The sequence below is a fragment of the Herpailurus yagouaroundi genome, unplaced genomic scaffold, assembly GCF_014898765.1.
Source record: "Herpailurus yagouaroundi ecotype Mexico unplaced genomic scaffold, PumYag 186, whole genome shotgun sequence".
Classification (NCBI taxonomy): domain Eukaryota; kingdom Metazoa; phylum Chordata; class Mammalia; order Carnivora; family Felidae; genus Herpailurus; species Herpailurus yagouaroundi.
This window is the reverse complement of record NW_024412417.1, coordinates 16,691,680-16,709,233: the sequence shown is the minus strand read 5'-3', so window position 1 is coordinate 16,709,233 and position 17,554 is coordinate 16,691,680. Positions and strand designations below refer to the sequence as shown.

The window sequence follows — 17,554 nt, the reverse complement described above, 5'->3', positions numbered from 1 at the left end:
GACACACAGATAAATTCAAATAAATTCAGTCAATAAGTATATATTACCCATGATATGTCAGGTTGTGCTACATTCCATGAATACAAGGTTTACCTAGACAATTATTCACACATATTTATAGTATACATAGATAGAGATTTCAAAGTGCTTTTAGAATTCACGGAAGGAACTCCTAACCCAGATTTGAGGTGATCTACAAGAGCGTGACATAAATGGTAATTTTTAACTAAGGCCTAAAAGACAACTAAGAGTTAGCAAATCACAGATTGGTGGGGACACAGGCAGGGATGGGGAAGATAGGCACGGGAGGGAATGTTTCCACAGAGGATTCATAGCTGAGAGAAAACTAATGTGCCAGATGACCCTTTCAGTCTTAACACCAGAAGCATCTAAAATAACTTTTTAAAGATATTAAAAGTGATCATCCATTTTTGAATTTGTGATAATTGAAGAAATCCTCACTAGTGTGAGGCACGTGTTGATGGGCTGACCTGCTAGGCTGTGCGTGGCCAGTGGTCCTGTCAGTCCAAAGTGGCAGATGATATAGACGAGAGTGGATAATGCCAGTGAACTTCACTGCACTCACGGACAGGCACAGGTCATGATTGCTTCTGGTCATTTGTGTGTTTTGGTGAGTGCAGTAGAGATTGGTTAGCAATTCTCCAAACCCATCTCCCTCTGTTCCTGGGCACAGAACTGTTCTGAATTTCCCCAGAAATTTCTCCTTTTCACTTGGGCCTGACTACATGGACAATTCTAGACAATTGAATGTGGTCAGACAGGATATATGCTGCTTCCAGTTCTGGTCCACTAAAACCCGTCTCCAACTTCTTTCTTTCCTTGACTATCAGCAGGATGTCAGTGCTCAGCGAACTTAGAAACCCTGGGTTAATAATGGGAGAATCTTCATTGGCCCAAATGCCTGAATGATTATTGCCTGGTCCTTCCTGCCTCTGAGCACTTGAGGGACTAGAAATAAATTTTCATGGTCTTAAATAACTGAAATTTCATGATTTATCTATCATAACGCCTAGTATAACTGTAACTAATAGCATGACTATGTCTTTTTTTTCTTTTTTAATAATCAGTGTATTTGAAAATTAAGGTCTAGAAAAACTTCACTCCAGAATAGGTCAGGCTCAAGATAATCCTAAATACTATAGAGTTAGTATAGTGGTGGTAGCAAAGAATTCTCACAACTGTTGGTAATAATTTAATTATTTCTTTAAATATATTTTCTGGTAGGATATGTTTTATGTATGTAAAGGTATTTTATTTATCATTCTATTTAGAGTGTCTGGTTTGATGATTATAGCTGATCAACACGTGTACATGAAACGAATCAAGTTGTATCAGCAAGGTGGAGGTGTGGGCAGGAGTCCGGCCAAACAAAGGTTTTAGCTATAACTATGTTAAAGAATTTGGACATGATCCTGCGACAATGGGGAGTCACTTAAGTAGTTAAGGAGAGAGTGATAGTAACCAGATTTTGTCTTTGGGAAGATCACTATAGTCAAAATAAGTTTTGCCACCTGAAAAGGTTTAAAACAAATGAGGAAACTCAGTCTGGAGGCTCCTATAGTAATCAAGGTATGAGACAATCATGCTATAGGTTAGTGGCCCCAGGAAGGCAGACAATAAATACAATTTAAATATATCTAGAAGGAAGAATTGACAGAACTAGATGATCATCTAATTGGGAGCATTGAGAGAGTAGGAGACCAGAATGACTCCTAGTTTGTCGTCTGGGTGACCAGGTGGGTGGTGGCACTGATATGACCAAGTTAGTGAGCCCGGGGAAAGGGAACAGTGGGAAGTTACAGTTACCATAGTGAATTATACTCTTCTCTTCAAGATAATCCTATCTTCTTCTCAGCATTTGGGTTTTGCACCTGCTAATCTCTCTTCTTACAATGTTCTAAAGCCAACCCTATTTCCACCCAGTTCCTCTTACCTTCCCCGTTTTCTCTGTTATTTGCCACCTGTTTTTCTGTACTTGAATAACTTCTGTTCATCTGTTACATCTCAGAGTAGACACCATTTCCTGTGTGAAACTTTCCTAGGATCCCCAAGATAGGATATGGTGCTTTCTTAATGTGTTTTTAGGACTCCATGCAACAGCGTAACACATAACATTGTATTCACCTGTGTACTTTTCTTTCTAAGCTTCTCTACCCACTGCTAATAGAAGACAGGAACTATCCCTTAGCATTTGGTCCCCAGGGCCCATTATAATGCTTGTGTCAGAATAAGAACTCAAAATTCAAATGTAACCAGGAATAAATGAATGAACGAATGAAGGGAGTGAAACAATTTTGAAGGGCACAATATTGAAACCAACTAATAACATTTGCTTTCACGCTGTCTGTTTCTGTTTGAGATTTGCAGCATGCAGTTCGCACAGATGGCCGTGAGATTGCAATACTCTCTACATATTTACTCTGTTCCTCCCCCGCTCTTACTCTCTCCCCACTCCCACCCAACCCCCCACCAGGAATGGTCTCGAATCGCAAATGACTCCACTATTCCCTTAAGCATCTGTCTCTGATCACAGTGTGAGTCCACCAATCTTGTAATAGACTCCACAAGTGTTTTCCTTGGGTTAAAAAACTCATCAAAATTAATACTAAATTGAAAATGGGAAAGTTCATAAAAGGCAGCTGTTGTGTAAGTAAAACATGAATGTATCCTGGCAAATAATAAGTTCTAAAGTTTCTCGATTTTCCAAACTACTAAAGAATAAAAAGGGGGCAAACCGGACACCCCTCCCATTCCCACCTGTCAAATACAACTAATCTAACTTACAGAGTGATATAAACTCACTTTGTTTGTATTACGAACAAAGCCACCAAACTGAAATAAGCATAGCAATGAAGAAAAGAGCTACAGACTTGAATGGAATCCTAGTGAGTAGGATACAGAGTTCAGTAGCAATGGGTCTGGATGAGGACACAGGACAACTGTGTACAAGGCACATGCAACAACAGCTACGTAGTCTTCAGCCTTGCCAATCCAAGCGTGGTGTGTGCACCTGCAGCACTGGTTTCAGCTGGGAGTTTGTGAGGAGTGCAGGCTCTCAGGCCCCTCCCCAGTCCTACTAAATCAGACTGCAGTTTAACAGGATCCTCAGGTGATTGGTATGGACCTTAAATCTTGGGAGGCTTTGCTCTAAATCATAGCATTTATGAATTCATAAGTCATAGCTCAGATGAATTCATTGTAAGGTCACTTTAGAGTTTATTATCCAGATTAGGACATTTTTGAGAGTGAAATGGAAGTATTGAAATAATTATAATTATAGGGGCGTCTGGGTGGCTCAGTCAGTTAAGCATCCGACTCTAGATTTTGGTTCAGATCATGATCCCAGGGTCATGGGATTGAGCCCTGCATCGGGCTCCACACTGAGTGTGGAGTTTGCTTGAGACTTTTCTCTCTCTTTCTCTCTCTCTCCCTCTGCCTCTCTCCCCCACTCACTCGAGCACTCTTTCTCAAATAAATTTTAAAAAATTTAAAAAAGAAATACTTATTACTGTATATATTTAAAACATTTGGTTATTAAGACAAATTAATTTTTATATAAATGGATCTATATAACAGTTATAGTCATGAACCATTTTTCTTTTATTTTTTAAATGTTTATTTATTTTGAGAGAAAGAGTGTGAGTGGGGGAGGGGTAGAGAGGGAGAGAGAATCTCAAGCAGGCTCGGTGTGGTCAGTGCGGAGCCTGATGTGGGGCTCAATCTCCCCAACTGTAAGATCATGACCTGAGCTGAAATTGAGAGTCAGATGCTTAACCGACTGAGCCACCCAGGCTCCCCAATCATAAATCATCTTTAAAAGTAAATTTCTTTTAAAAAATAGAAATGTATATTAGAGAAAAATTCTTTGTATGGAGCTGAATATTAAAATATAACATAACTGCTGGATTAGAGTATGACCCTATGCTTATTCTAAACTCAGGTTTACTTTAAAATATACGTAGTACACATGTAAGTATAGAAATGTGTGTTTACACTGGTAACTATAGATACATGTGTCCTAGCTCCATCTGCTGAGATGGTCTGGACACAGTGATACCGAGTCACAACAAATATACCTAGTGTCAAGATCTTGACTTGTCAACACCATTCTCCAATAAGAGAAATGAGGGTCCTTTGAAGAGATTAACTCTAGGGCTGGGTCAAGGAAAATATAAGATGAGTTCCATAGAAATAGGTTGTGAAATTAGGCATTCTGAAGCATGTAGTATCTCATAGTGCCAGACTATAAGGAAATGGCTTAAAAAAAAAAAAAAGTTGCACCTACCTTAAAGAGTTGCCCATAGCACCATAGCAAAAGCTAGAACGATGTGAACAATGAAACAGTGGTAGTGCAATCATCCTTCCATTATCCAATGGAAGGGTTATACAAGATCCCCAGTGGATGTCTGAAACCAAAGATAGTACCAAATCCTATTTTTGGTATGTTTTTTCCTATACATACACACCTGTGATAAAGTTTAACTTATAAATGAGGCACAGTAAGAGATTAACAACAACAACAACAATAAAATAGAACAATTATAACAATACACTCTAACAAAAAGTATGGGAATTTGGTCTTTCTCTCAAAATATCCAATTGTTCTGTACTCACCTTTCTTCTTGTGACGATGTGAGATGATAAAATGCCTGCGTGATGAGGTGAAGTGACGTGAATGACGTAGGCACCGTGACAGAGCGTTAGGCTACTATTGACCTTCTGACCTTATGTCAGAAGGAGAATCATCTGTTTCCAGACCCTGGTTGACTGCGGGTAACTGAAATCAGAAGGTAAAACCACGGATAAAGGCACACTACAGGTTATATGACAGAGAACAAAGTAAATAGCCCTAAGTCTGTACTGATATAAATAAATGATTGGATAAATACATACGTGGAGGAGAAGGGGTGGGCTTTCCTCTAAGAACTTCAATAATCAATATAGAAAGAATGAGAGAAATAAAGAGCTATGCCACACTAACAGTTGCAGCAGGCAAGACCCCTCTGAAAGCTAAAATCAGTGGGTGAAACTTTTTAGAGAAACAGGATGTACACATTGCCTCCAAGTATCTCCCCACAGATGTGCATTAACTATATAGTGATTTTAATGTAGGTCCACAAATGTTTTGATACTTCTCCCTTCAGGAAGTAGAGCTTAATTCCCTATCCCTGGAATGGTGACCAGCTTTAGTGATTCACCTCTAATGAATGGAGAGTGGAAAGGAGAAAAAAAAAAAAAAAGGTAATTTTACAGTGGAGAACCTGGCATATACAACTCAGTCAAGTGGTCAAGGTTAACATCACCAATGATAATTGGGTTGATATCAGACGTCTCCTGATAAGATGTAGTGAGAAACATTTTGCATTTCTGCTATTCTTCCAAATCTGTAACACCAGGGAAAAAATCATAAAAAAACTCAGGCAAACTCAGATTGAGGAATCCAACAAACTATGTGACTAATAGTCTTCAAAAATATCAAGGTCATAGAAAAAAGTATCTAATATGTAGAGTATAATCTCAGAAAGAAATTGTTAATGAGATACTTTCATTTATTTAAAAAAAATTTTTTTTTAAGTTTATTTATCTTTGAGAGAGACAGACAGTGTGAGTGGGGGAGGGGCAGAGAGAGAGGGAGACACAGAATCCGAAGCAGGCCCCAGACTCTGAGCTATCAGCACAGAACCCGATGTGGGGCTCAAACTCACGAACTGCAAGACCATGACCTGAGCTGAAGTCAGACGCCCAACTGACTGAGCCACCCAGGCGCCCCTACTTTCATCTGTTTTTAATCAAAACATGCAAATATGTTGGCCCATATATCCACAGAAGGACTATTTTTTGTTTCAATTTAACTGCCTTCTTTTGACAAATGTATTTTAAAGAAAAATTATCATATAATCTATCTCTTGTTTTTTGAATATGAATGGAAGATCATCAACCTTCTTTGATTCCCTTGCAATAGAAAATAAAAATTGATCCAATTGCAAATAGAAGCTCCAACAGAAAAGCATTCCCCAAAGTTGGGATATTACAAAATGCGATTATAGCATTTAAAGAGTGAATCTTGGACAGTTTTAACTCTTAATGTTTAACAGATTTAGATTCTCAATTCTGTATGATAAATTTCATGTATTTTTATTAGCTTCTATGAAAACATTTGAGACTCCATTCATTGAATATATTGAATAAAGAGTTCCAAATTGTTTTGGTTTAAATACAAACAAAATTCAAAGGAATTGGTAAAAAAAAAATTCAATACCGTTATCTAACATATATGTGGGTATACAAAGAATTTCTTCAAATTAGTAATTCAAACATTTCTAAAATCTGCTGAGGGGAAGCAGAGAGAAATGGAGAACGGCCATGCAATGACTATTTTGCATTCAACATAAGCTTTATCACAAAAATTTTGTTCAGTTATTCAACTATTGGTATATACACATATATACATAAGCTTTCAAATTAAATTAAATTATCAATTACATTTAATTTACATTAAAAGTATATATATATATATTTTTTTTTAATTTCCCCAACTATGACTTCTATTTCAACTGATAGAATGTTGTAGCTTATTTTCAAAAGTTCTAAATTATATGTGCACTGTACCAATCTCAATAATGAACTTAATATGGATCACCATTTGATTGAAACATAAAGCCAAGCCAGGGTAATACATATATACCCTCCACGACTGCACACACTGAGTCATCATCTTCAGGCCCAATGAGTTAAATAATGACTAAATTTGAAGTCAATCCTAAGGATTCTTTCTTTTTTAAGTTTATTCATTTGTTTTGAGAGAGAGACAGGGTGCACTAGGGGAAGGGCAGGGAGATAGGGGGAGAGAGAATCCTAAGCAGGGTCCATGCTGTCAACACAGAGCCCAACGTGGGGCTCAAACTCACGAACCATGAGATCATGACTTGAGCCAAAATCAAGAGTTGGACACTGAAACTACTGAGCCATCCAGGTTCCCATTGCTAAACATTCTTGAGCAGACTTATGTGATTTGATTTTGCATGGTTTATTATAACTTGACAGCTTCCTTGGTGAAAGGTAGGTGCCAAAGAATCATTTGAGGAATTACAGCTTCATTATCTAGCTTTCCTGAGAGGTGCAAACTTAAGTTCTTAGTTTTTTACATCAAATATATTTTGTTTTAAGCATTTTGCTGTGAAAATGACATATTGCTACGTAAAATGATGTTACCAAACAACAAAATAGATAGCAACTACGTATTTATACCCTATACGACTATATACTGAGTGATAAAACCAGAGTAAATAGAGCACTCAGACTATTGTCTACCTGTAACTTTGACCAGATATTTTTCAGCATATTCTGTACTGGAACTAGTAATTCCTCACGTTCTTCACAGCTCTCATCACCTAGTGGGGCTCTGTGCATCTTGGAGGTCAGAGCACAATTATACCCAACAGTATGCAGGGGTAGTGTTTCCAAATCTTCTCCCACAGGCACTGAAACACAGAAGTATTAAGTTGTTCCCAGATGCTTCTCTCCAAAGGTGCTTTATCATAGAGTACCTTACATGTTGTCCTTGAAAAGGTGTTAGTTACATTGCCTCTGGAAGGGGTCATTGCAAAAGGCAGATTATCTCTGATTGTCTTTCAGCTTTAACGACGGGTTAAAGAGAAAACTTTTCACTGTACATGCACCTTACCCACACTAGTAGTGGAAACAGTGTTAGAAGCCAGAAATACAAATGAAATCTGCGGAATCCATCCCAGCTTATTTGGATGTACCTCTTGATAATAAAACTTACTGTGAAAAATCTAAGATATATTCCAAGCCAGGCCAAAAAATGTCCCAGGCAGAATGGGCAGCTCAGGCAACTCCAGTGTCAGTGGACAATAAAATGGTGTCAGGCAGACCTGCAACATGATCGTAAGGGGTTTGGCTCGAGGTAGAGGGAGTGAGATCTGGGGCCTCGTGGAAAAGGGTAGCAAAGGCTTTAAGACAGATGACTGGGCTCAAGACTTGGCTCTACTGCCTCTATCGTTTGGGGAGCTCACTCAACTGCTCTAAGCCTCGGTTTGTTTGTTGGTAAAATAGTCACTGCAGTACTGATGTGGCAGGGATAACACGGCTCAACGCTACGTAGGTGTAATATCACATTCTTCTGCTCGCTACATTAAATTGAATCTGCTCCAAGCCTCCATTGACAAGACTGACCGGGAATTTAATCTGAGCATTATGGGAACTCCCTCCAACTTCCAGGATGAGGAAATTGACGGATTATTATGCAATCCATTACCTGTGAGAAAGACCCTTTAATTTCTGTTTCAGACTTTAACTCAGAGCACATGTTGATGCTTCTCCTCTGAGTCCCTACACAAATTGAAAAAGACACATCTGTTGCTTTTGTGCCAGGAAAGAAGGAATACTTGAAGGAGCTAAATCATCAAATCAGCTAGAGGGAATGAAAAGCTGAAGTGGAAGGAATGGCATTGATTAAAATCAGGGACAATTCACCCATTATAGCGGGAGGAAGGATTCTGAGGGTGCACCCAGGTGTATCTGGGAGGATCTTGATATGAACACCTTCCTATTAATTCCTTTGTCTTGAATTTCCCGCTCTCCTCTTCAGCTATTTTCTTACAATTTCTATGCTAATCTCCTTCCTTCTTTCTTCATCTGAATCATCTCCTCTTTCTAAACTAGCCATGATATCGAGTATACATTCTTTTATGTATTATAAAGTTTATGTCCCTGTTACTAATTTTAAAAGATGATTTCATCATTGCATATTTTTTTCATAGACATAACAACATTGTATTTTATTTACGTGATTGTTTTCCTGAGGGTCATTGAATCCTGGTAGGAAAAGAAAAGTTCCGCACTTAGTGAATTTCAAACATTTACATCATCTGCAATCAAGTTATGTCATATGTAGGAAGTGGGATTAATGATCAAAGAAGTGAAGCAAAAAGTGCTGACATTCTTCTTGAATATAAAGATAAAAATCATTTGAAATTAATATATTACTTACCTGCAAAATGGGGCTGCTAGGTTCTTGAAAAGTTTATTTTCCTTCAGTCCTATTTATTCTTTTAATATACTGAGCAAACTCTTTTTTCTAGATAGTGCCAAAGTAAACTTTTACCCAGCCCGCCTCTGCTTTTTATGGTTCTCTGAATTAAGATTTACTAAGTTCCAGACAGATATACTGCTTGGTGCAGGGTTGTTATCAGACAACATTCTGCTTCACGATTGGGTCCACAGTCATCAGCTGAGACGTGATAGTTTAGATGCTGTATCCTTTATGGCTATCATCCATGTTTGTTAATAACATTCATGTCTCCATCAAGTTCCAAGAGACTTACTAGTTTCAGGGTAACAATTTCTGCTGTGCTGCTACACATTTGTAGAGTTTGGCTGGGCGCCATAACAAAATAAACTTCTGTTGTTTCGAGTCACCAAGCTTGTGGTAATTTGTTACAGTAGTCATGAGAAAACAATATGCTCCTTTTTCTCTACCTCCAGAGATTGTTTGGGCTAGACTTAAATATATCAGAGCAAGAAAAAGTAGCTGGAATTTTAGCTAACAGGTCCTAGTATTTTTCCTTCTGGTTTAGTGGAGAAAGGAACTTGATGTGGAGAGGTAATCTGAGAACAAGGCTCAGGTCTCTGGATCTCACCCATTAGCTTTGCGACTTCGGGCACTTAAAGTCTCTGCCCTTAATTCTGCCTGGAAACGAGAGGGCTCCATCGTATTAAAAGATTTTCAAATATTGTTCACAGATTCCATAATGACTTAATTTTTAGTTTTAATTTCAATACTAAAACACGTGTTGAATTATTTTTAAATTATAGGTTTTAAACACCAAAATGTGTCATATACGTGATAGCAACTTTGAAGACCAATTGAGAATTCAATTCTGCTACCAGCTTAATTTATTTTGGTGTCGACTGCAGAATACTTGCTGCCATTCCCTCTTTATTTATTATTTATTTATTAAAATTTTAAAATGTTTGTTTATTTTTGAGAGAGACAGAGAGAATGAGTGGAGGAAAGATAGGGAGAAAGACACGGAATCTGAAGCAGACCCCAGGGTCCGAGCTGTCAGCACAGAGCCCGATGCAGGACTCGCACCCATGGACTGAGAGATCATGACCTGAGCCGAAGTCGGACACTTAACTGACTGAGCCAGGCGCTCCTTTTCCCTCTATATTTAATTCAGTGATTTTCATTTGTGGTCAGTGGAGGATTATATAAAATACTCTCGGGTTGCTTTGCCAAAAAACCCTAGAAACCCATGGCCGTCTTAAGATATTCTGATGTAGTAGATGTTAGTGTTCTGTAGAGGATTTAAATCCCACAGACAATCTGAAGAACCAGTATAAACTCTCATTCTTTTTTACGACCCTTCCTAGACCATTCGACTGGTGCTAATATTCTGACTCAATGTTGTCTCGTTGAACATAGAGTGCTGCAATCAGGGTTGAAGACCTTGGGCTTTCTCTTCAATTTGGTCTCCAAGATCTGTTATAATGTAAGCTGTACACAGACTTGTCCTTCTTCATTCACTCTGTGTGGGCTCACACTAGTCCCCATTTGGGCCATCGTTGTGGCCTTCTAGAAAATACCCCTCTAGCATTTAGGCCTCCTGCTTCACCCTGTCACTGTTCCTATACACAATTACTCTACGTAAGAGGCAAGGTACAAGAAAACCCATAAACCTCAGCCTGGCACTCAAGGTCTTGGGAGACCAGATCTCTATACCCTTGTTTACTTCTACTTTGCAGTCTGACCCTTCTTCTTTTGGAAAGTCTTTTACTCACCCTTCATCATCACATGCGACTTCCATGCTACTATTTACAGTGATCTCCACATGGAGAAATACTGTTTTGTTCCTCTATACTCTCCAGGGTTTCGCTGTGGTCTGAACATCACTATTTCAGCCTCTGCTATCAATTTCCTTCTGTGAATGGCTACTGGAACAATATCAGAAATATTCTTCTGGATACAGCAAAATATTTCAGGGCTACCAGAAGGACAGGTGGCATTCCTCATCACTGTGCCCACCTTTCTAGACTATCCTCACAATCTTTCCCAGTGCTTTCATCCCATATTGATTTCCTTTTCTTTTTATCTTTCTACTCAGTCTCACTCGTCCTTTTTACCTCATCCTAGTTGACCCTTTAGTGTGTCCCAACATTGCCACATATCAGAGCCACCTGGACAGATGTTTAAAAATAGAGATTCCCAGATAAGAAGTTTTCTTTAATTGATCTCATGTAAAGCTCAATGTACCAAGGACACATATTCATTGGCATTTAAAAAATGTTCCCTATGTGATTCTAATGAAAGAACAGGGTTGAGAAGCTCTATACTGAGTCAGAGTATAAATTCCTCCAGGGAAGCAATCATGGATTATACCTCTGCCTTCGTCCCCCAAATAGTGGGTACAATCCCAGATGGTCAACAAAGATATGCTGACTTCTTCCTCCTCCCTCCCTCCCTTCCTTCCTGTCTTTCTCTCTTTCTGTTTTTCTTTTTGTCTGTCTCCCTCTCTCCCTCCCACCCTCTCTTTCCTTCCTTCGTTCCTTCGTTCCTTCCTTCCTAGAGAAGAGGAAAAAGAAGAGACTAGGGAGACAAGTCCTGTTGTGACTACCCAGTCTGGCCAGTTCCCACCTGAGAAATGCATGGGTCCTTATGAACATGCCTGTGGGTCCCCAAGGTTCTGATGCTTCACGAGATTCCTGAAAAACTCTATTAAGCGGATCAGTTCTGTTTACCTCTCTGCTTTGTCACGGACTGAAATGAAAAACATCAGTTAAGGTCAAGACTCTACATTTAAAAATAGTTATTCTAGACAACAATCGGAGGAATGGTTCTGGACAGCACAGTAGTTTTTATGTTTCGTCACAGTATTTATAGGCTGTGTTCAGGCTGGCACTTTAAGTTCATTATGTTAACCAAATCCGATATGGACAAATAATAGTGCATCACAGCCTGCCTGCGAATAGTGCATCTTAACTACAGGTGAGGTAACTGATCTGGATGTTTCTAAAACTGCAGTAGACTGCGGTTTGTCTTGATTGGCAATAGGTGCCCATCTTGCCTGCTGAGTCACACCTCAACACCTCTGGATACCCCATGAGGGCCTTCAATTTCTGACTCACATCCCCTGTTCTCCCCTCCCCGTCAGTATGCAAACCCTTGGAAAGTACAAGTGAGATGTGTGAAATCTAGGGTCTTGTGCAAATTGCATGAAATTTGTATGTCTTTACTCATCAGAATTGCTTGACTATACCACTTCATGGCTCCTTGACAGGCAAACCTCTCTCTCTCTCTCTCTCTGGTAAACTTCATTTAAAAGTTGGGTGCTTTTCATCAGCGTTTGTTACACTTCTTGTGCATAGGCTTTGCAAGTCTTTTATGAAATTGTTTTCTTTCTGTGCTACAGTGGTGGGGGGAGAGATGTTATATGTGTCATATTAATTAGGAACATATAATGGACAATCTATTCCTTTACTGATTTGTCACCATATATATATATATGTATATATATACACGTATTATATATATATATAATACGTATATATATATATATATAATATTCAGCATTCAGCTATTCAGTGCTATTTTGAACCTGTTCTCACCACAAAGAATAGATATATAGACTTTCCTTTGTATTTTAAAGAAAAAAAAGTCTGCCAAACTTCTCCAACAATCTGGAATTTTATTCCATCCATATACATGCATAGTAACAATATTTGTTGAGAAATCATTTCTATCAGAAGTAGAACATTATCTTTGTGATCACCAGGTGCAGTATTGCTACTCTTATATTTAAATAGATCTTATATATGAATTAAATTCATACTTGCAGCATTGAGTTTAGGGTTTCGATTTAGACTGTGCCTTTCAAAAGATAAAACTGATTAACACTACCTCATTACTTACAATACTGCTTCCAGTAATTTTGTTCATTCTTTATAAAGTATTGCATTTAACAGCAAAGGTTTAAAAATTGAGACAGAGCTGCATCAGCGAAAGAAAATACAAGTACTATACAAGAAAAAAATTGCCATCTTCATTTAACATACATGTTTAAGATTAAGAAAATGGACAGAAACATACAGCTACATACAAATGCAAAGCCTAGTGACTAAGAGACTGTATCTGCTAAAATATAAAGTGCAAACAGAGCCTGATTATCCAAGAATTGAAATCTTAAGGCGAACTTATAGCATGTGTATTTAGAACATCGTTGCAAGTTATATTTTAGCATATACATATATCTGCAACAGCATATAAGAAGAAATGAAGATCCACAAGTGCTTTTGAAGCTATTTCTAAAATGCTTTTCGGTATTGTTCGTGACTATTTTCTTTAAAAGCTACTATACTGTGCAAACCATATGTGCTACACAATAACTATACAATAACATTACAAATGACTTTAATATAAAGTTTTTAAATAAAAAATAACATAACCACAGCTATGAATACTGCTGGTAAAATAAATTAATTTTTTTTTGAAAATGGCACCAATAATACACTTTACTAATGGACCGTAATGAAATTACACCTTAAGTCTTCAACTCAGCCTTAATGAATTATCTCCTGATTGCCCAGATGTAATTCAAACAGCTTTTGTGTTTTGTTTTTTGTTTTGTTTTGTTTTGTTTTTGTTTTCTGGACTGGGTAGAACCACATACTAAACACTGGTACCAAAGGTGACTGGTGTTTATTTATGAAGTTATTTCATTTGACATGTTCCGCCGCATGTGATGAGCAATAAAACTTCTTGTGAGTTATAAAGTTTGAGAGGTTGTTGAACTGAATATCACACAGGCGGCAATATTTCCCGCTGGTGGGAGCCTGGGTGGAGCCATTCACACCTTTTGCTATACTAGACAACTGTTCCTCCGCGGAAGGAATCCCTGGGGAGACATTCTCATTTGTGGCTAACGGGTTCTCAGAGATCCAAGAGGGAGATTTGTGGCCGTCTTCATGCTGAGGATTCTGGGAAATGTTCTCTTGCTGTGGGTTGGCGGCAGGTCTCTCGTCTTGCTTCAGTCCACCATTGACTATTACCATGCCTCTGTTTTTGGGTAACAGCGGCAGGGGATCTTTCTTCGCCGGGGCGCACCCGTTGGAGGAAGCCTGGCCTTTAGGGGATTCATTTTCGGCATTTGTGCTCGGCTCCACGTCAGTGTTGTGGATGACAAGAGAACCAGAAATATAATCACTCGGCTTTATGCCATAATATGGAGAAAGCTGGTCAGCCCCTTTTGCCTTCTTTATTGCCCCGGGGTAAAGGCATTGGGGAAGAAACAAATGTTTGTTTTCTTCCTTTGTGGCAATGAGCTGAGCCGCTTCACTAAAGACTTTCAGGCCTTGCAGGGTTGCTAAGTGGGAGGAAAATAAGTTTCCATTAGGGGAAGGCTGCTTCAGATTTCCGTTTTTCTCACATTTTATTATGCTTCTTTCATAGCTGACATCGGGGCTGTTTCTTTCGCTCTCTGGATTTGGAAATACTTTGCTGTCGAGTTGGCCCAGGTCGTTACGCTGATGGGCTGTGACTGGGCAGAAATTCTGCTTGTGGGCCAGGTAGTTCTCCACTTTATTGAAGCTGATCTTGCACACAGTGCACTCGTGGTAGTCCAGCAGCCTTTTGGGAGACGTGGTCGTCCGCTCAGACTGGGATAAACACTTTTTGCTGAGATCTATGGGCACGTCCATCTCGAGGCAGGAAACGCTGGAATGGGTAGTGTCACATTTGGAGACTGGAACACATTTGTTGATCGTCAGAGAAGTTTCCAAGTGCTTTGAGACAATTCCTGGGAAGATATCACATCTCGGGTGGTAGCACTCTCCTAGCCCTTCTGTGGGTTCTTGAGTGGAGGTACAGGGATTGCTGAGGTTGGCTACGTCAAGAAATCGCTGTTGGACCAGGGGAGGCCTTTGCTCCTGCTCAGGTAGGCACATCTCATACATCTTCCTTCGCTTGCGTGTGCGCATGGTTCTCTGCATGGCAGGCACTTTGTTGGAAGCGGACCTCTTCAGGGGAGGGTCGTGGCGTGTGGCACAGTAATACTGTTTGTGGACCATGTATGTTTCATGCCGGCTGAAGGTAATGTTGCAAGCTTCGCAGGTAGTCTTATTTGGGTCACTTTCCCCATCCACTAAGGGGACACTGGGATTTTTCACATCAACAGATTTTCCATTAATTTTATCATCACTGCTGTTAGAGGTGGAGAGCTTCTTAGCTTGAGCGGAAAAGTCCTTGTCATGGCCCTTCCCATTTGGCCCAATTAAATCTAAAACAGTGGAAGAATTGAGGCAGGATGTTTGAAGAAGTGGGTTCTCGGGATCAGCAGAATGAGCAGCTGGGTTGAGAAGGTTTATGGAGGTTTGACCAGTGTTGGGGCTCACGGCCTCAGGCATCTTTTCTGAAACGCCAGGGAACTCTGGGGACTTGGCCATCTGCTGCCATCGGCTGCTGCAGTAATGTTTTTTGTGCACTAGATAATTATCCAAATTATTGAACGTTATGTTACACTCAAAACAAGTGGCCCCCTTGGGCATCAAAGGGCTGTAAATCACGGGAGGGTAGCTACTGCTTCCGTGCCTCAGTCGCCGATGTACCAGTTCAGACATCTTGGCTAAGATCTCTGAAGCTTGAGGGACCATTGTGATATCTTGGGGGAAAGCAAACTGAGACAGAAAAGGGCCCACAGGGAAAGAAGGCCCAACGTTAGGCTGAACCGGAGATGAGGCAAGTCTTGGACTGGAGGGCTCAGACTTGATTTTTGTGTAAGAAAAGCTTTGTTTATTTGCCGTAGGCTGTATCTCTGGTCTCTGGTTCGTGAGAAAGAGCGGAGTCTTTTTCTCACACTTGTCCAGCTCTGTGTCAGAGCTCGCGTCTTTAGTCTGCATCGCCTTTTGGCTCTGCGGGAGTTCGCTTCTGGTTAACAAGTCTGTGGCTGGCTGTAAGCTGTCTTCGGTTCCACTTGGAGAGTGCTCCATATCACCTTCTCTGGGAAGTTTGCCTCCAGGGACATGGAGCTCCTGGTGCTGCAATAACTCCCTCTGAGTCTGGAAGCCGAAGTGGCAGTGATTGCAGCGGAAGGCAGCTTGAGTGAGATGGGAGAACAGGTGTTGGTGAAAGCCGATCACGGAATCAGCGGTGTAGCTACAGACGGTGCATTTTAGACTAGCACCAGGGGGGAGGAATTCTTCCATTTTCACTCCTGGAGAGACATACAAAATAAGAACACTGAGAACCATGTGCATTGGTTTTCTAATGATATGAACCTTTACACTGCAGGAACGAATTGAAATTTTTCAGAATCTCATTTGCGATACTGTTTTTTTTTTTTTTTTTTCTCGTGACGTCTTTTGTCAGGTTGGTCATCAGAGTAATAGCACCTCATGGTTTCCAGAGCACAGCCAAGTATATTATCATATCCTGTGGGACAGCTTTCATTGTCTGCATTGTACAGGTCAGGGAACAAATTCAAGGAAGTCAAGGGAATTGATTATGGTACTAAAGCTATTCAATGATGGAGCCATGCCCAAACCTGAGATTTTGTAATTTCTAATCCAATAACCTTCTCATTACAACACTAGGTCCTGCACTAGGAAGAAGCAGGTAGACATTAGAGTTGATATCCATAAACTAGGTGAAAATCAAATAACTCCCAGTGCACCAGGTTAGGTATTTCAGAAGAATCCAAGTAGGAACCATTTTGCAAAGTAATCAATAGCCTCCTAATTTATCTTTGGTACAACTCTAGATTTTTATGCATGGATTTTGCTGAACATGGTTTATCTCTATCCAGGGCTGATATTCAGCTGGTAGACACCAGTACCTTAATAAAGTCATTTAGGACTGACATCCGTGTTGACCAATCACCACCTGTTTCTAGTCAGTTATAAAATATTTTGAATATCACCAACGATTGGTGAGTAAGCCTTACTGTGATATTGTGATTTATAAAGTCATGTGTGTTTGGTCATTCATATATATTATATTAGGTCTTTGACCAGGCTTCCTGGCTCACAGCTCCTTAAATCCTTGGAATTTTCCTGTGATGAGAGGAATAAAGGTATTTTTGTTATGTTAATGTAGTGACTTTTGGAAAACCCTAGGTTAACTAAGGGTGAGGCTGGTTGCCAGGGGAACCAACCTTGCAATTGGTGGGTTTGAACTTTTAGTTCCTCCTCTCCAGAGGGGAAGGAGGGGAGGGGAGGGGGCTGGAGATTGAGTTCAAGTGCCAGCAGTCAACGATTTCATCAGTCATGCCTAGGTAATGAAGCCTCCATAAAAACCCAAAAGGACTGGTTTCAGAGAGCTTCCCAGTTGGTTTGAGGAGAATGACAGGCTGGGAGATGGTATGGAAGCTCCTCACCCTTTCTGCAAACCTTGCTCTAGGCATCTCTTACATCTAACTGTTCCTAAGTCTTTACCTCTTATAATAAACTAGTAATCTTGTGAGTAAATGGATTTCCTGAGTTCTGTGAGCCAATCTAGCAAATTATTTGAACCCAAAGA

General features: G+C 39.8%; 1 protein-coding gene and 1 long non-coding RNA gene across 4 annotated transcripts in view; both read right to left on the bottom strand.

Annotated features, from left to right (window-relative positions):
- The window catches only part of LOC121042843 (uncharacterized), a 53,485-nt gene extending 48,039 nt beyond the window's left edge, over positions 1 to 5,446 (bottom strand). The window contains exons 1-2 of the long non-coding RNA XR_005796484.1: positions 4,636 to 5,446; positions 4,307 to 4,427 (exon numbers count right to left, since the gene is read on the bottom strand). This is a non-coding gene — a long non-coding RNA (uncharacterized LOC121042843). The remainder of the gene's footprint in view (positions 1 to 4,306; positions 4,428 to 4,635) is intronic.
- A 7,265-nt stretch (positions 5,447 to 12,711) lies between these two features.
- The window catches only part of ZFPM2 (zinc finger protein, FOG family member 2), a 475,034-nt gene continuing 470,191 nt past the window's right edge, over positions 12,712 to 17,554 (bottom strand). For 2 of the 3 annotated variants that reach the window (XM_040494230.1, XM_040494231.1), the window contains one exon: positions 13,759 to 16,250. In XM_040494230.1, coding sequence (XP_040350164.1) covers positions 13,759 to 16,250 — 2,492 coding nt within the window. Of the gene's footprint in view, positions 16,251 to 17,554 lie in introns of all 3 variants that reach the window. The other variant, XM_040494229.1, reaches the window with a different exon arrangement.